The sequence below is a fragment of the Lutra lutra genome, chromosome 8 (assembly GCF_902655055.1).
Source record: "Lutra lutra chromosome 8, mLutLut1.2, whole genome shotgun sequence".
Classification (NCBI taxonomy): domain Eukaryota; kingdom Metazoa; phylum Chordata; class Mammalia; order Carnivora; family Mustelidae; genus Lutra; species Lutra lutra.
In genome coordinates this window covers 117513036-117532929 of record NC_062285.1, presented here as the reverse complement: position 1 = coordinate 117532929, position 19894 = coordinate 117513036, and the positions used below count along the sequence as shown (strand labels likewise).

The 19894-nt window shown below is 41.0% G+C and overlaps 1 protein-coding gene across 1 annotated transcript in view; it reads left to right on the top strand.

Annotated features, from left to right (window-relative positions):
* Positions 1 to 2709: 2709 nt before the first annotated feature.
* The window catches only part of UBE2N (ubiquitin conjugating enzyme E2 N), a 37045-nt gene continuing 19860 nt past the window's right edge, over positions 2710 to 19894 (top strand). The window contains exon 1 of the mRNA XM_047743486.1: positions 2710 to 3055. Within this exon, the coding sequence (XP_047599442.1) occupies positions 3026 to 3055 (30 nt within the window). The 5' untranslated portion in view covers positions 2710 to 3025. The remainder of the gene's footprint in view (positions 3056 to 19894) is intronic.

The window sequence follows — 19894 nt, the reverse complement described above, 5'->3', positions numbered from 1 at the left end:
TCTTCCAGATGAGTATAGTGTGAGTTGTTCTCAAGGGGGAAAAGAATGGGAAAAACAACTAGAAGAGACTTGCAAAAATATATTTTATCATTAATATTCTTGAGTGTTTCATGCCTTCAAATAGTCTCCACCAAAGTTATACTGTCATGTTTTGAAAATCTGGTTTCCTAAGGAAAACTATACCTGGTTCTATGAAGATTATGAAAATAATAGTCCATGCTAAGTGCTATGTGGTGTTTTTCATTTAAACTTCACAACAATCACATGAAGTATATACATTTCATAGGTGAAGAAAATGAAGGACAGCAAATGTTTAAGTTCTCAAACCTAGACTATGGCTCCCTCACTCTTAATTTGCATGATACCCATCTATCCTAATAGAGAAGAGCCAAGAGAAGGCATGTGGCAACATTTTTTTAAAATACATCATTGTTTACTCAAAATCTTTGTTCTCAAATTTTAGGATCCATCAAAAGTACACATATTTTAATGCAGACTCCCAGGCCTTGGCGCTGACTTAGAGAAAATCTCTGAGAGAAGGACTCCAGCCAGGCATGTTTATTTTAACCAGTGCTTAAGAGTCACAGGCAGGGGACACTAAGCCAGTTGGCTGTAAGCATAGTGACAAATGTCATACCTGTCACAGCTTGTTTTCCAAAGTTGGCCACAACCGTATCTTCCATCACACACAAACTATGCCAGTTTCTAGAATCTCTCCACTCCCCTTTCAAGAGGCGGATTCCATGCCCCATACCTTTGAAACTGGGTGGGTTTTTGTGATTAGTCAACCAATAGATTATAGTGGGAGTGATGCTATGTGACTTCCAGGGCTAGGTCAAAAAGACCATTCAGATTCTGGTTTTGCTAGCTAGAACACTCACTCACTCTTGGAACCCAACCACCAGGTGGAGAGAAAGCCAAAGCTGCTCCAGGGAGAGGCCCCCTAAGAGAGAGACTAATAGCCAGCACCAGCTTCGCCAGCTATGTGAGCCATCTTGGAAGTGGATCGGGGCCCAGTCAGGCTGTCCAGGCTGACACAGCACAGCACGGAGCAAAGATGTGCCTTCCTGCCAAGCCCTGCCCAAACTGAAGATTCAAGAGCTCAGTAACTGACTGTCGTTGCTTTAAACAGTACGAGCTGGTTAGGCAACAATAGCACACTTTTAACCTAATAGTTACTCTGCCTTTCTTCTTATTAGGGTGAATTCTCCTGGAAAATATTCTGAAAGCGTCCTTGTCCAATGTCATTTATTTTCTCAGATTCTTCTAATCATGGAGCCACTTATTTCAGACTCTTGGTTATGTGAGGTTCTCATTATTACCTCTGAGGCTTGGTTTCTCATCTCAAAAGCACTGGTAATAAGAGAACTTACCTCATGAGCTTTACAGTTAGTGGAGACAATCCATGTAATCATTTAGCATTGTGCCAAGCACAAAATAATTCTTATTATTTTTATTAGGTTTCTTGTATTCATAGTCTCCATTTAATGCAATATGTATACAAATATACACACAGACATATATACACACACAGACACAATATACATACATAGACACATACATACATATATATACAGATACTATATATATATATAGAGAGAGAGAGAGACACATAATTTTTCTTTTTTTCTTGTAGTCCAATGCCATTTTATGGGCTATTTCCTGTATCTGACATGCTCTTCCCTACCAGGTCAGTTAGAGTCTTATTAATCCTTGAGGGCAACTCTTCTCCTTTGGGAAGGACTTTTCTGACTTCTCAATCAACTAATGCCTGGGCTCTGGGCTCCAAAAGCGCCTTGGAGGAACCTCTACTACAGCCCTTAACACGCTGGGTTAATTAATTAATTAATTCGTTGTCTCTCTTCTCTGTTGGACTGGAAAGCAGTCAGTGTTGTCTCTGCATTCTCACCCACCAACACAGCACCTGGCACATCCTTACTCAATCTACTTTGTGTCCTCTGCTAGGAAACGCTGTGGTTAAGCAGTTAAGGGGTCCATGTTTTGAGAGACTTCCTCCGGGTCAAAACAGCTCCATTTTCTCCTGGATAATCTTGGAAAAAGCTAGTTGGCATTTCTGAGCCTCATTTGTAGAGATACCTTCTCAAGATTGCTATGAAATAAAATAATGCCTGCGAAAACCCTATCCCAGAGCAAGCAAGCAGTGACAAATGTGACAAAATGCTTCTCCAACAATCCCATTTTCAAGCACCGCCACTCTAATCTTCTTTTAGGGCCCTGCGTGCCATGGGTAATCCCTCTCTCAGGGATTTCTCTGGGCTTTCTAATCCTGCCCTCGGTCATTCCTCCAGCTAGCAGCTCTGCGTTCAGAAGCCAATTCCCTGCCTCCCAACTCTCTCCAGATCCTTTCTCTCAGCCTTCTCTGGGCTTAAGGAGCCCGATTTTCATGAAATTTAAAAATCAAAATTTAAATATCATAACTCTATGACTAGGGTTTCCCTGGATAAGTTCCGAGATCCGCATTCAGGACTATGGCTACTGAGTTTCAGTCTTTCACCTCCCTTTGAGGAAGGAGCCCCGGCTCCACTTAACCGGAGTCGTTCCCCGCTGTGGTCCGCGCGCAACGTAGAAACGTTGAATGAACGAACAAACGAACGCATGAATGAATGGGCTGCGCCCGCCGCTGAGCCTCTGTTACGTCGCCCACTGGCGCAGGCGTGGCCGCAGTAAAAGGCCTGTGGGGCGCCGGCCGCGTAATCGCACCGTCGCGCGGCGGGCTCGGCCACGAGCGCCAGAGCTCCGCGCCGCCTCGCGCCTCCTCCCCCAAGTCCCTGCCCCGCTGGGGCTCGTCACTTCCGCCAACCCCAGGCCGGGGCTGGGGCGGGGGAGGGGGCCAGGTCCTAGAGAAGCCCGCGCACGAGCAGGGACTACATTTCCCAAGGGGCCTCGGCGGCGGCGGCGGCGGGCGCGGCAACGTCCCCCGGAAGTGGAGCTCTGGACTTCCACTCGTGCGTGAGGCGAGCGGAGCCAGAGTCGAGACCAGAGGCCGAACTCGGGATCTGACAAGATGGCCGGGCTGCCCCGCAGGATTATCAAGGTAACCGCCCAGGCCAACCCCTGGCTCTGCGCTCTGCTCTTGACCGCTCGGCCGCCCCGGCGGCGCGGCTCCTCGCTTCCTCAGGCCTGCGGCCCGCCCTGGGAGGCCCCAGGCCAGCGCGGAGAGGGTCTGGCCGTGTCGGCTAGGGAAGTCAGGCTCTGGGGAGGGGGCTCCGGAGAGACTTCCGGCCGCGGTGGGGCAACGGGGCGGCGGGGACCGGGGGCTTCCCGTTGGCCGCCCGGCGGGCGGGGAAGGCCTGGCTTGCACCCTGGCGGAGGGTGGGGCCGCGGGGTTGCGGGGCTTTAGTCTTGGGCGCGGGCCCGCGCGGGCCTCCGCGGCCTCAGACCACCCGGGAGGAGGCCGCGGGCGCGCGCGAATCGCGGCGGGGCCCGGACTCCGGGCGGGAGTTGTGGCCCGTCGTAGGTCCTCGGCCCTGGAGCCTCCTCTCGGGCCGGGCGTGAGCGCGGGGGTGCGGAAGCCCCGGGTTCAGAATGAATGAACCAGGAGAGTGAGGCCGGGCGGGGCCCTGAGCCCCGGGAGGCGGCCCCGGGAGGGCCGCGCGTCCTGCCGCGGTAGGCAGATGTTCGCCGCAGGCTGCCGGGGTCCGGAGACGTGGGGCTCGCTCCCTGCTGCCTTCGCTTTCGTGATCTCCTCTCTTCTAAATAGGTTTCCGCTCGTTATCTCTGTGAAGTGATTTTACTCTGGTTGGCAAACTCTTTGAGAGCGGTTTCTGCTCAAGAAATAGTTTAACACAACATTGGGGGAGCGGCAGAGCATGTTAGGGGGACTTGGTGAAATACTTTGCTTCTCGATTTTATGCACTTTAATGTTTAAACTGTTCTCGGCTCTTTATGAATACTATACTTTGGCAAACATATGTAGAACTATGAAAAATGGACATATTGGTTTTGTAAATTCTTTATGTAATATCAGGTCCTCAGACGTGCGGTATTTCTTGGAGTACATAAAAACAGAACCTTGAAATTTCTTGTCGTTTTTAATGAAGATTTTAGTTGAACCTCTGTGTTGCTTAATAAGCGAGTTAAAGTGACTAAATTGCAGTATCATTTCCTTGATATAACCTGGTGAACGTGTATTTAATCTAGCTTGTTCTAAAGTTTGGGGGGAGATGCATAAAAGTCCAAGGTCTTTTAATGGGTGATGTATTGTGCCGTGCTTTCTGCAACTTACATATACCTGAGTTGGGCAGATGTCTCTGACCTAGAGTGCTTGACTTGGAGAAATAAGACGTTTTATAAGGTAGAAATTCTTAGAAATTAGAGAAGTAGCGTAGATTGTCATTGCGTGCTGCAGTCTAATGTGAACTTTCATAGTGCACAATTTATTGTATTAGGGATTTGTCTCAGACTTTGTCCAAGGCAGTTAAATTGCTGTATGCGTTGAATGGTTCTTACAATGTGGTTTTCCTCATATGACCCCAGTCATGTTTATTGAAGCCTCAGTTGAAAATGAGACATGGGGGCTCTAGATGTACACCAGATGTCTTCAAATTTTTGCTTCCTGTATTCAGGTTATTTATTGCCCACATAATACAAATTGACATTCTTAATAATTCTCCAAAATACGTAATGAAATAGGTTTAACATTTTTTACAGTTTTGCTTGATTCTGGACATAATCTGCAGTAATATGAAAGCCTTGGATGAACAAATAATCCTGTGAAACTTTGTTTAATAAAGTTACAGAAATGTTTTATGGCAGTGAAGTCCTCATAATTCAGTTTTGGCACACAATTTAGTTTACACTAGGTATTTCATTTTAGTATTTTAACCAAGACCGTGGTAATTTGTAAATATGGTCTTAATTTTACAGTATATTGTTGATAGCACTTCTTTGATAAAAAGGTGACTTCATTTGGGTTTTATCTTGGAAAAGTTAGGTGGTTTTATTTTAATGTTTATACTTAAGTTAACTGTTTTCTCTAGTCCCTAGGAAAGATTACAAGACTATAATGTGTTTTCTAGTGCTATTCTTGAATTATGTATATTTTCCCATAATCAGTGAAAAAAAAATTTTTTTTTAAAGATTATTTATTTGAGAGAATGTGTGTGGATTGAGTGGGGATGGGGAGGGGCAGAGGGAGAGACTCTCAGGCAGTTTCCCCACTGAGTACGGAGTCCCAGGCTGGGATGGTTCCTAAGACCCAAAAGATCACCTGAGCCGAAACCAAGAGTTGGACGTTCAACTGACTGAGCAACCCACCCGAAATGTTTGTTTTTTAATCAAAATTTTTTTAAGATTTGCCTCTTTTTTGTCATCTGCAATTCCATGTGGAATAGGTGGTGGTGGTGGTGCTGGGTAGGCAGCTGTGCTGTCCTGAATTGAACGAACACACCTCTTTCATTGGACAGCTATTGATAGGATGCTGTTCACTGCCAACTGGTCATTATTTGCATTTGCAGAAAAAATTTTTAAGGCTTTATTTTTATTTTTTAAAGATTTTTATTTATTTATTCTACAGAGATCACAAGTAGGCAGAGAGGCAGGCAGAGAGAGGGGGAAGCAGGCTCCCTGCTGTGCAGAGAGCCCAACCTGAGCCTTGATCCCAGGACCCTGAGATCATGACCTGAGCTGAAGGCAGGCGCTTAACCCACCGAGCCACCCAGGCGCCCCTTAAGGTTTTATTTTTATTTTTTTTAACAGTTTTATTTTATTTGACACAGAGAGACATCACAAGTAGGCAGAGAGGCAGGCAGAGAGAGAGAGGAGGAAGCAGACTCCCTGCTGAGCAGAGAGCCCAATGGGGGGCTTGATCCCAGGACCCTGGGATCATGACCTGAGCCAAAGGCAGAGGCTTTAACCCACTGAGCCACCCAGGTGCCCAAGGTTTTATTTTTAAGTAATCTCTACACCCAGAGTGGGACTTGAATCCACAACCCCGACATCAAGAATTGCATACTCCACCGACAGAGCCAGCCAGGTGCTCCTGCCTTTATGAAAGTCTTACATCATTTGATACTTGTAGCTCTTGATCTTGTGAAGTAGACTACCTTACATAGTCTAGAAACCCATTCAGATGACTTTCCTAAGTTCTTAAAACTGGCAAGGGACAGAACTCAGATCTTGGCCAGGTGTGACCTTTCCCTGCTTCTTGTTAATGAAATGACAATATATGTAAATATACTTTGATAACTATGAATAACTATACAAATATAAAATGATTTTTTTGAATTTCTATTCACTCATTTACTGTCTCACTCAGATTCCCATATACAATCCACTAGCAAATCCCCTAGGGCGTCAGCTTTCAAAATATATCCTTAATCAGCGACATTTACCTATCTCTCTGAAACCACTCTTCAGTTCCATCATTTGTTGCCTAGCCTACTGTATTAGTCTCCTAATACAGCTGCTCCTAAGCAGCAGCTAGCGTTAACTTTTTAAAAATACAGATCATGTCACTCCCATTCTCAGAACTGTACAAAGGTTCTCCATCACACTTAGAATACAATCTTGACTTTTTCTCCTGTAGTTACAAGGCCTTCCTTGCATCTGCTTGCCTCTGTGGTCATCTCCTGCATGTCTGTCCTTGGGTCACTCTTCTGCAACCACATTGTTGCTTTGCTCTGTCTGAAGAATAAGAGGCTAAGTTTGTTCCAGTGACAGGGCTTTCCTTCTGTTTACTACATTGCTTGTTTTGACATATTGTTCAGTTCTTGGCTCAAACGTCATCCTCAGAGAAGTCTACCTTAATTATCCCAAAACAGTTTTCCTCTCCCCCTCCCTTATAGTTCTTCTTCATTCCCATATTTCCTCCTCTTCTTTCTGTAGCATTTACAAGTATTTGAAGTTACATTATTTACTCTTTATCTCTGCTCCTACTAAAGCTCCACAAAAGCAGGGATTCTTAGATGACTTGGGCATTGCTCTAATACCCAGAGGATGTAATGGGCACTGAAATAATGAATGAATGAGTGTGCTTCAATCTCTGGAAGAAAGTTTTTAGCAGAGTTATTCTATATAATAATTTGACATTATTATTGCTTAGTAGATTCTGTCTAAATCATTGAGCTAAAAGTTAATTTCTGAGCTAGAAGTTAATCTCTAATTCGCTAAAAAATAAATCAGTTTTTTATTTTGTCTAATAGGAAGTACCTGAGTACAGCATTTGAAAGGTTCTACTGGGTACATAGAGAAAGTTACTCTCTCATCTGCCCTTCAGCATTCCAGGTGCCTGCCAGACAGTCATTATTTTTATTGTGTATTCTTCCAGAAAGACCAGAGAGATTTAGTATGTATGTATTAGGCCTAGTCCCCTCCTCCCAATGCAGATACCTTAATCTCCTCCCCCATTTTATCTTTGAGGTGACTCATTTTTTTAGAGGGGTTCTTTGTGAAACTGTGCTATTCGACCTTAATTTAACTGATTGCTTATTGCTGACTTTTAGATTGTCTCCAAAATTTGCTATGCAAACAGTGCTGTGATTAATGTAGTCCTACAGTTAGTAGTATTTTACATACATGGTGAATTATACTGAATTTTGACAGTTCTGTGTTTTACTGAGAACTTTAAGAATTTGCTTTTTTCTCTCTTCTCCTTGGCCAGAGCTCTTTTAGTCTTTAAAAGTGACTGAGCAGTTACAGCTTAAAATCATGTAAGATTAAGATTACTAGGGGTGCCTGGGTGACTCAGTCGGTTAAATGTCTTCCTTCGGCTCAGGTCGTGATCTCAGGGTCTTGGGATCAAGCCCACCATCAGGCTCCCTGCTCAGCAGAGTCTGCTTCTCCCTCTCTTTCTCTGACCCTCCTCCCGGCTTGACTTGTTCATCCTCTCCCCGCCCCCATTAAAAAAAAAAAAAAAGATAAAATAAGAGATCCTTCCTAATCTGTTCCTCATAAAGAAATAGAGTTACTTTGGGAGCAGATAAATCAGATCTGTAATTATGGCCTTGGTCTTCTCAAAGTTAATCACAGAGATGTAAAATACAGCCTAAAGAATAGTAGGTAATTTACTCAAGGAGTTGACTTACTTGATTAAAACCTGGCAAACCAACCTATTCAGATTAGATTTTCACCAGTCTTTCCTAGAATTTATTTTTCTGTTTGGTGAGGTTTAGTCAGATTCTTAAAAACTTAATATGGTCTGACTCTGCATTGAACTTGAGTCCTATATACTTTTTACTTTAATAATTTTGATTTTTAAAAATACAGATATTTCTTTTTTCCTATCACTATTTAAAAGCCATTCATTTGATATCTGTTCTAGTACATATGGTAGTTTTTAGTGAGAAAAGTCAGATAACTGGCCCTGTTTTTGAGCCTTCAAAGTCTGACTGATAATTTTTTTTTCCATTTAAAAAAAGGCATGAAAGTCTAACATGATGAGGATGGACTTGTTATATGTAATTAAAACATCCTTAGGAAACTGATAAACTCTTACAGTAAAATCTTGACCAGAAACAGTATGGTGCTTGGCTCTTTTGGTTGTCCCAGTTTAAGAATTTTCTGTTAAGAATTTTCAGGGGCACCTGGATGGCTCAGTTGGTTAAGCGTCTGACTCTTGATTTTGGCTCAGGTCATGATCTTAGGGTTCTGAGATCAAGCCCTGCTGCCAGCTCTGTGCTCAGTGGGGAGTCTGCTTGACATTCTGCCTTTCCCTCTCCCCCTCCCTCCCTTCATGGTCTGTTTCTCTCTCAATAAATAAATCTTTCTTAAAAAAAATTTTCGACCGGGATGCCTGGGTGGCTCAGTCAGTTAAGCTGCTACCTTTGGCTTAGTTCATGATCACAGGGTCCTGGGATTGAGTTCTGCATCGGGCTCCTTGCTCATTGGGGAGCTTGCTTCTCTCTCTGCCCCTGCCTGCCGCTCTGCTTGTGCACGCTCTCTCTCTCTCTCTCTGACAGATAAATAAATAAAATCTTAAAAAAAGGTTTTTTTGACCATTCTAGGATAATAAACCATATTTTTTATATATGACTTATTGGGTTTCAGGTTCTTGACAAGCTTATTTGTGAATCTTCTTGGTCTCGGTGGATTCCAAGTTAAGAAATCCCTGGACTGCTTTTGGTAGTGATTAAATTTTCAGGTTGTAAGGATACTTTTTAATTTACTGCCTGATGTTTGATTATGAAATGTGGGCTTAATTGAAAGTAAATTAAAAATAGCAGTTGAGTGTTACTTTTTTTTTTTTTTAAGATTTTATTTATTTATTTGACAGACAGAGATCACAAGTAGGCAGAGAGGCAGGCAGAGAGAGAGGAAGAATCAGGCTTCCCACTGAGCAGAGAGCCCGATGCGGGGCCCGATCCCAGGACCCCGGGATCATGATCTGAGCTGAAGGCAGAGGCTTTAACCCACTGAGCCACCCAGGTGCCCCGAGTGTTACTTTTTAAGCTTCTCTATTTCAAGCATTTTCTTTTGTCGAGGTTGATTGACTTTTACAATAGAAATTGAGTTTTGTCAAAATAGCTCGCACTTTTGTCTACCATGCTAAGTAATTATGGCATCAGAAATACTATGCTTTTGCTTTGTGGAAGTTCTAAATTTCTTTCACAGTTTGACCACTTATAGCTATAGAGTTTTACCTAAGAGGATGTCCATCGTTTTCCTTCTCTGATGAGTTTGTAGGCCAGAGAAGTTGGATGACTAGGATTCTGCTGAAAGTTGGTAACTTTGCTTTTTCCCCTATATCCCATAGGGTGGTTTACTTGTGTGTAAATGGTTTTAAGAAGCAGTTAAGTTGTACTACAGATTCAGGTAGTACAGATTGTGAACATACATTTAAATCTGTTATTGTGACTTATGAATGTGTATGCACTAGAGAAATAAATATCAGAAACGGGAATGAGGAGACCATCCACTAGGGGTTTTGGGCATTACAATTGTAGTCATCAGTTTTGATGTAGGTGCCTAATTTTTATATAATTTTACTTTATAAAAACAAAATAGATCTGAAAGGCATAATATGTGTAGTAATTTTATATCAAGAAATATTCCTTTGTATGAAAGATGTGTTAGACTGGTATTTTATTACACAGTTGAAATTTTCTTTGCAAATGTATATGAAGGACATCAGCATGGATATGTAAACTAGGAGATGGAGTAATAGGGAATTAGTTTACTTTTCCTGAAATCTTAGCAACTTCTAAAAATGTTTCCTACATGAAGTATTTTTTGTTTTGTTTTTAAATGCTAAGTAGTTGTCTTTAATTTGTGGATTAGATAGGATGTAGGATCACCATAGTCTGAAAACTGGCGCTAGCATCTCTGGTAGCAGAAACCATTATTGTATAATTGAAAGAACTAGATAACTGGTAAAGAGCCCTCAGAATCAATAGAGAGACTTCTCTATTAGCTATTCTTTTTAAAGAGCTGTAGTGTGATATAGCTTAGAGATATAACACTAATAGATATCACACTATTCAGGGTATTTTGTTTTATTTTAAAATCCTGGTTGTAGCTATTCTAGAATCCCTTAAGGGTACTTAGGGATACATAAAAATCAAAATTTTTATTATTCTGATTTGGCCTACAACTCAGATGTCTCTAACTGATTAGGATTTAGCTATAATTTAAATGATTTTATTTTATTTATTGATAAATAATCTCTGTACCCAACATGGGGCTTGTGGAGCTGGAACTCACGACCTTGAGATCAAAAGAGTCACATGCCCTGCTGACTGATCTAGCTAAGGGCTCTTAAGTGCTTTTAGATACTGTTTTCAGAATCTAATGTTGACATATTTTGCTTTTTTGGCTAATCTGTTCAGATTTCCAAACTCCCTTAGTTTTCATTATGTCTCTATCAGTAATTTGGTCTGTTTTGGGCAAATCTGTTTTTATTTTCAAAGTCTTTATAGTCTAGTGACTAAAGGAATTGTAGTCAGGAAAATACTAGAAAGAAGTATAACAGTTGTTATCTTTGTGTCTTGAGACTATGGGTGCCTTTATTTACAACTTTTGAAGATTTTTAAAAATAATTTATACTAAGGAAAATGTTATTCCCATAAAGTCTTTGTGTTCTTATCACAATTGGAATTACCATCCCCTTCCTCTCTTACTATAGGGCAGGGACACAAATGATGTACTCAGCTAGTAAGAGCCCAAGGCCAAATTTCATTCTTCTGTGAAATTGTGATTTTTCTGCCTTTTTAATATCCCTTTTTTTTTTTTTTTTAAATCCATTCTTGAGACATTTTCAGTTCAGATAAATGGACATTTACTGGATGCATAATATGTATTTAGCACTAAGCCAGGTGAATAAAAAAATGAATGCATCACTATCTAATGGAAAACTCAGTCATGAAACAAGAAATTAAAGTGAGGTGTGTTGTGAGAAAAGATACACATGGGATTTACCATAGACTGAGAATGAAGGAAAGTAAGGATGAGAGAATTTTTAAAAAATTTTATTTATTTATTTGACAGAGAGAGAGAGAGAGAGAGAGATCACAAGTAGGCAGAGTGGCAGGCGGTGGTGGAGGGGGGGGTGGGAAGCAGGGAACCCAGGACCCTGGGATCATGACCTGAGCTGAAGGCAGATGCTTAACCTACTGAGGCACTCGGGCACTCCGAGAGAATGTTTTTAAAGTTGAAGGAGGGAGGGGTGCATGGGTGGCTCATTTGGTTAAGTGTCTGCCTTTGACTCAGGTCACAATTCCAGGGTCCTGGAATGGAGCCTGGCATTGGGGTCCCTGCTCCATGGGGAGCCTGCATCTTCTCCTACTCCCCCTGCTTCTGTTCTTTCTCTTCTCTGTCAAATAAATACATAAAATCTTTAAAAGGTAAAGTTGAAGGAGGGAGAGTGAGTTTTGGGTAGATGGAATAGCAGGTATGAAAGCTGGAAGGAGAAAAAGCAGAAGAGAAAGAGTACACAAAAGTATACCATATTCCAGGAATCTAGTATGTGTGATGGATAGTGCCTTAAGTAATTTTTAGGGTCCCATTAAGAAGTATTACTGTCTAATTACTAAGTTTAGTGAGTTGGAATCAACTGTTGGCGAAGAATTTTTGAATTGTTAAATTCAGACTTAGTGTATGATTCATTCACCAGAGTGTAGTGTGACAACTGTTCCTGAAGTGAGATTGGTCATACAGTTTTTACTGTGTAAGTAAGACCTCTTTTATTGAACACTTACTATGTGCTAGGTACTGTTCTAAGCATGTTACATGCATTAATTTACTTAATTCTAACAGCAGGCCCATGATATGAATATTAGTTTAAACCCTGAATTACAGATACGGAAACCTGCACAGAGGGGTTAAGTGATTGGTGGAGCTGTGATATGAACTTAGGCAATCTAAATCTGTGCAACACAGGTGCTGTAGATGAAATGCACCAGAGCTTGTCTGCCCCTAGATAATAACTGGCAGTGTTTGTATTTTATATTTTATCATTTGGGCAAATGAAGTGGAAAAACATGTTCATTGCAAGATCTAAGTGCTTAGCTTTCGTGTTTTTATTTATTTATTTATTTGATAGAGAGAGAGATCACAAGTAGGCAGAGAGGCAGGCAGAGAGAGGGAAGCAGGCTCCCCACTGAGCAGAGAGCCCGATGCGGTGCTCGATCCCAGGATCCTGGGATCATGACCCAAGCTGAAGGCAGAGGCTTAACCCACTGAGCCACCCAGGTGCCCCAGCTTTCGTGTTTTTCATCAAAGTCTTTTTATTTATAGTTTAATTAGAGGCTTTTGCACAAGTGAGTCCCTATTTAGTAATAGTTTCACTTAAGATGGGATGACTTTGGTCTGGGGTGATATATTCCTGTCTTGCCCTCCTGGATCCTTTCACTTGGAGAAGTTTGGGGTTTGGGTGAGAAGGAACTAAAGAGCAGCTATTTGTCTTTCATTGTATGTTAATAAAAATAATTAATAAAGAAATCACATAGCCAGTACCTTTTCATACATAGAGAGCAAAGGCATCAGTGGGAACACTGAAGACATGACAGACAGTCCAGGATGGGGAGACCCATCAAGATTGGTTTAGGGAGGGGCGCCTGGGTGGCTCAGTGGGTTAAAGCCTCTGCCTTCAGCTCAGGTCATGATCCCAGGGTTCTGGGATCGTGCCCCGCGTCGGGCTCTCTGCTCCGCGGGAGCCTGCTTCCTCCTCTCTCTCTCTCTCTCTCTGCCTACTTGTGATCTCTGTCTGTCAAATAAATAAATAAAATCTTTAAAAAAAAAAAAAAAAGATTGGTTTAGGGAGAGGGGCGCCTGGGTGGCTCAGTGGGTTAAGCCGCTGCCTTCAGCTCGGGTCATGATCCCGGGTCCTGGGTTCAAGCCCCACATCGGGCTTTCTGCTCGGCAGGGAGCCTGCTTCCTCCTCTCTCTCTGCCTGCCTCTCTGCTTACTTGTGATTTCTCTGTCAAATAAAAAAAAAAAAATCTTAAAAAAAAAAAGATTGGTTTAGGGAGAGAGATTTTTAGATTTTTGAGCTAAATTTTGAAGGGTGAGTAGAAAAGTGAGGTGGCGGGGGTGGGGAGTTGGGAGTAGGATGTCATTCCAGGTTACACATATCAACTCCAAGAAGATACTTGAGCAGTGCTAAAGCTGTAACATGAGTCAGCACTTCTTTGCTTGGACCATAGGCACTTTAAAGGCAGTCTTAATTTTAAAAAGTTTTTTTTTTCTTCCAAAATGTAGTTTATGAATGGGTCTTCATTTTGAGTATTCAATTAATATACTAAGTATATTATAAACCCAAATAATTAAGTAATATGATTTTTCCCCTTCATTTTCTTTTGCTATTTCAGTCTTCTGTTCATAAAGTGGCTAACATCTTACTGAATATGGAAGGAAAACCTAAATGCTTCATTTATTTTTTTGAAATATAAATCATATACCATAAGATTCATCTATTTAAAATGTACAGTTCAGTGGGTTTTAAAAGTTTACAAAGTTGTGCAGCCATCACCACTGTAATTCCAGTACATTTTCATCATCCCGAAAAGAAATCCTATACCCATTAGTAGTCACTGTCCACCCTCTTAGTTCCTCAGCCCTTGAGAACTGCTTATTTTTCTCTCTCTGGTTTTGTCTGTTTGGGATTTTTCTTATAAATGTAATCGTATAATACATGACTTTTGTGTCTGGCGTCTTTCACTTAGCATGTTTTCAAGGTTCACATTTTAGCATGTATTGGTACTTCATTCCCTTTAAAATTTCTTAGCTGAAGTTTTCTGAGTAAATAACTTCTAAGAAATGACAGTGCTGAAGCATAGTGGTACTTTTATAAGGTAAATAATCTGTATTAGTTCCCCAAAACTAGTTATATTTGAAACCTACTTTGCTTTAGAACATTTAAGAAATATTCTTCAGCCTTGTGAGCCATTATTAAAAAAAAAAAAATGTCAGTGGTATTAAATCTTTTTTTTTTTCTAGTGGTAGTAAATCTTTATCTTTGAAGATTAGACTTGATTGCTAGACACTGAGAAAATTAAGCTAATGCTGGTGAATAATGTTAAGGATCAGCCCTGACTTTTATTCTTATCTCAAAGATTAAGAAACTTTGTGACCTTGGCCAAGTCACTCACTTACCCTGGGCCTCAGTTATTTCTAATTTGTATTTGAAAACTCGACGATTATATGATCCCTTTGGGCAGAATTTGAAACGGTGAGAAAAAAACCCATGTCGCATAATCCTGGAACTGATTTTCCCTTCTTGGCTTTTAAACTGGCTCTTAAGCAATTTAAAAAAACCAAAAACCAAATAACAAAACCCACAAAGGCTGGAGTAGTTAGCAGTATTCTAAAATAAATGTATAGTTTTCCAGTATAACTGGTAGGTAGGCCTGTATCCTATCAGCTTTGACAGTTTCAAAACCTTTAAATGTATATTATGTCCTGAGGTTCAGACCTTGAGCCTTTACTCATTATATAGTCTTATGAACACCTTTATTTACTTTTACCTGGCTTCGGTCCACATTGATCTGTGATTCCAAAATTTAGTGCTGAATTTCAGGTCTCCAAATGCCTCCTTTTTTCTTCACTTAGATGTCTTACTGACATTTTTAAATCAACTGTTTTTTTTTTTAAACAATAGAATGTATTTTGCTATCTCCCCTCATGTGTGTCAACACTTTTAGTGTTTCTTCCTTGTTATGTCAACATTAACCTAGTTGTCTGAGATTTATTCTTCCTCTTCCCTCCCAGTGTTTCTCTTCCACATTGAGTTTGCTAGTAAGCCCAGGATGGATTCAGCCTCAGGAATGTTTCTGACTTTTCTTAACCCATTCCCGTCTTCTCCTTCCAGTTGTCTTTGTATGTGGGCCCTTACTCATCCTCTCCTGATTGTTTTTGCAATAATCTCAGAACTCATCTCTGTCTTCACTCACTGCCCACCTGTATCCCTCTCTCCCCATCCATCACATTATTCTAAAACATTGATGTGATCATGTGGCTCTCCACTGTATATAGGGTAAGGTTCAGACTTTTAAAACTTGGCATACAAGCTGGTCTTTTCATCTTATTTTATTGACATCTCTTCCAGTTTCCTATTTCTTCTTTTTTTTTTTTTTAAGATTTTATTTATTTATTTGACAGAGAGAGACCACAAGTAGGCAGAGAGGCAGGCAGAGAGAGAGGGGGAAGCAGGCTCCCTGCTGAGCAGTGAGCAGAGAGCCCATGTGGGGCTCCATCGCAGGACCCTGAGATAATGACCTGAGCTGAAGGCAGAGGCTTAACCCACTGAGCCACCCAGGCACCCATTTCCTATTTCTTATATAACTTCTGATAGTGATACTGCTTACCAGCCAAAATGATGTATTTTCCAACTTCCGAATTATGCCATGTTTGCAGGGAAGCAGCCCTCATCAGACCTGATGGTCCAGCATTCTGTGTTTTGGGTTTGTTTCCTCTACTCTCCTGGGAAAATCTTGACAGTAGTCATTTTGTTTATGTTCTTTTTTTCTCTTTTTAATATTTAATTGATTAATTAATTTGAGAGAGAGAAAGAACAAGAGAGTGCAGGAGCCAGGGGAGAGGGAGAAGCAGACTCCCTGCTGAGCAGGGAGCCCAACACAGGGTTGATCCTAGGACCCTGAGATCATGACCTGAGCTGAAGGCAGACGTCTAACCTACTGAGTCACCCAGGTGCCCCTCTTGTTTATGTTCTTAATAACAAGTAGGTGGTGGTTTAGAATTAGAAATACTATTTTCTGTTATTTTACAGGTTCCATGAAAAGAAAATCAGGGATAAAATTTAAGTAATTTGCTTTTTTTTTTTTTTTTTTTAAATTTTATTTGAGAGAGGGAGCACACCTTTGGGAGAGAGAGAGAGAGAGCGAGCATGTTGGGGCTCACAAGGTAGGGAGGGCCAGAAAGAGAGGGAGCATGCATACTTAGAACTTGCTGAGTAGATCTGAAGTGTCCTTGCAACAACAAAAAAATCACAATGGAAAGTAACAGATAAAAGTTTGTGGTATTATTATTATCTGTCACATATGAAATATGGACAGTAACATAAGTTTGTGGTATTATTATTAACTGTCACATCTGCTACATCAGGTATACAGAATGTGTAACTGTATAACGTATAACTGAAAGATTTTACTTTTTTTTTTTTTAAGATTTTATTTTATTTATTTGACAGAGAGAGAGATATCACAAGTAAGCGGAGAGGCAGACAGAGAGAGAGAGAGGAGGAAGCAGGCTCTCCGCTGAGCAGAGAGCCTGATGCGGGGCTCGATCCCAAGACCCTGGGATCATGACCTGAGCCGAAGACAGAGGCTTTAACCCACTGAGCCACCCAGGCGCCCCGAAAGATTTTACTTTTTGATCAGTATCTTACCTTTTCCTCCACCTAACAGTGTTCTACTTTGTTTGTGTGTTTGTTTGTTTTTAAAGATTCCATGCATAAGTGAGATCGTGCATATTTGTCTTTCTGTGTTTGGCTTACTTAGCATAATTTCCTTGTTTTGAATGGCAGGATTTCCTAATTTTTTAAAGCAGATGAAGAAATATTTTAATTTGCTCTTTGTAAGTTGGAAAATAAAATATTTGGCACTGCCTGGGTCAAAGTTTTGAGTACCATATATACTTTTTAAGAAGTCTATAGACCCTTGCTCTGATGGTTCACATACACATATGTACTAGCCTTTCTGTTTTCTACTGCTTAATTGATAATAGTGGATTAACCATAACAGGGCTATAAACAAAGGTGTTGGAGAATTCCAGTGCTGGCTTCCTTCATTTTAAGGGTTACTTTAGCAGATTTTCCTGTGATAGGATGCAGCAGGACCCTGACAACCAAGATCCCAGTCCTAGTCGGTGAGCAGGCTTTTTGATACCTGTGCCCCACAGGTGTGTATTTAAAAATGCAGCTATTTAGGTCTCCTGTAAATGAAAAAAGAAAGTAAAACTAGCAGATGTTCTCTCTTAGGAGTAATTAGTTACAGCAGTTTTAATACTTTTAGAGTGTGCGCACATGTGCGCGCGCACACACACACACTCCAAAATGTTGCTTTATTTCTTGAGTTGAATCATCAGGCCAATTATGGTTATGATTTATGTATGTTAGTTTCTTAAAGGTTACAAGTATTAGTATGTTGAATATCTGCTTTGTTCTTTATACTGATTATAGACAGTTCCTCTGTGTATGGCAGACTGAGAAAAATAATTCTTTCTGGTTGGTATATATGAGCCACTTTTATATCATAAACTTAGTGATACAACTTCTGTTAGAAAATGGAAATATCTTGAAAAAATGTGATCAGTTGCAAAGTATAGAAATGTTACCCATTTCCCTCAATATCAAGAGCCTTATTCTTATCTCTGAAGAAAGCTTTATCATGGGAGTGAGAAGGATTGAGAAGGGATATTTGTATCTTCAGGCAGGGAGATCCCAGGGATTGTCCCCTTCCTTGTCCCCTTCCTTAATCTTGTTTTCTGTTGGTTACCTTTCTCTTTAGAATCATTTGACTCCCATGTATGTGAAAGTGTTGCCTCAAAGTATTACCTAAGCTGTGTGCAAAATTGCTGGACCCTGTATCTTCTGTCAAGGGTACTGGAGGGGTACTGTGGTTTGGGAGAAATTGGTTTGGGAGAAGGTGGTTGGGAATCTCAAAAATCTTCCCAGATTATGAAATTCTGATTATGTCATTCACACTTGGAATGTGAGCATATTACCAAGTAGTTCTCTGAAGAGCATCTAGCTGTAGCCTGCTGCATTGTAAAGTGAGGAAGGGTGGATCTTAGTTGGTGTAGTGTTGGTCCTGATACCTGTGAAACTTACATATGAATACCAGTAAAACCACTTTTTAAAAAAAAGGAAGTATTTTTGACAGTGTGTTATATTAGTTTCAGATGTCACAACATAGTGAATTGAACAGGTTTATAGCTTATGCTATGCTCACAAGTGCTAGCATTATTATAATACTGTTGACTATATTCGCTATGCTGTACCTTTTATTCCCGTGACTGACTCATTCCATAACTGGAAGCCTATATTTCCCATTCCTCTTCACCCATTTTGCTCATCCCCATCACTTTATTCTCTGTATTTATGGGTCTGTTTCTGCTTTTTGTTTTGCTTTTTAAATTCCACATGAGTGAAATTATATAGTATTTGTCTTTGTCTGATTTCACTTAACATTATGCCCTTTAGGTTGATCCATGTTGTCTCAAATGGCAAGATCTCATCCTTTTTTTGTAACTGAGTAGTATTCCAGTACATACACACACACAGACACACGCCATATCCTCTATCCATTCATCTGTTGATGGACACTTGGGTTGCTTTCATATCTTGGCTATTTTATTTAATGCTGCAGTAAACATAGGGATGTATATATCTTTTGGAATTACTGTTTTTGAGTAAGCCACCCTTTGAATCCTGAATTTGATTATTTGATTTTAGTTGCTAGATATGGGCATTGTGCCTTCTACTTGTTCAAGTGGAAAGATTCCCAGACATCTAGGGACCTGAGGTGCTTGCATGGGCACCTTCTGGGTTTGGTATTTCCTTAACTGGCATAACTGCCCTTCTACTTCCCAGCTGTCCTTTTATCCTTTGCAGAGTGAAGGGCAGTGAGGTTTGGGGTAGCACTAGCTTCTGGTACTAGTACTAGTAGCAGCTAGGCTTATCCTTACTGTGGCAATTCTGTGAACGTTTGGGAGCTGTCACATATATAAAGTTGTTCGGTGGGTGACTGAAAGGGTGAAAAGAGAGCTTTAAAGTATTGTGGAGGTAGAATAGGAAGCAGCTACCACTTCCAGGTTTGGGAAGAAAACAGAGAAAAGATAGAGGTTATTAAAATTGAGGAACTTGGGATGATGCAGAGCCCCATCAGGGATGCAGAACTCTAAAGGGAGTCCTACCCTCTCTGCAGGCACACATGGCGATTAAGCTGGTGCTGTCAGTGTGGGGTAAACTGCAGATTGAGTGAATGTGCTGCAGGCTGTTGGGTGATGCTCACAGGCACCTCAGACAGACAAGAAACCTCGAAGAGGCAAGTTCTCTCTTGTAGTTCCCCTTCAGCACTTCTCATCTGCAGAGTTTAGTGCTCAGTCCCTGGCAAAGCGGCAGAGTGGTTTGCAGAGTCCCACCTCCGGAATTACAAAGTATAGAAGGATAAGTGAGAGACCATTACCTTCCTTGTGACACAGATACAAATTTCCCGGTGTAGAGGTTTCAGAGAGAGAAAGCTGCCTGACCTTCTAGCTCAGCCCATGATAGATAGGGAAGAGCAAAAAACCCTGAAGATGTGGCAGTGTTTGGCTTGACTTCAGTCCTGCAGAATTAGGGATTTTGAGATCTTTTAAAAATGTTTTTGTTTTGACTAAGCTTAAGGTAAGGGAACCGCTCCCCCCCCCATACACACCATTTGTCATGATTTTTTTTTTTTAAAGTAAGTAACATATAAATGCCTTTGTTCCAAATGATTTG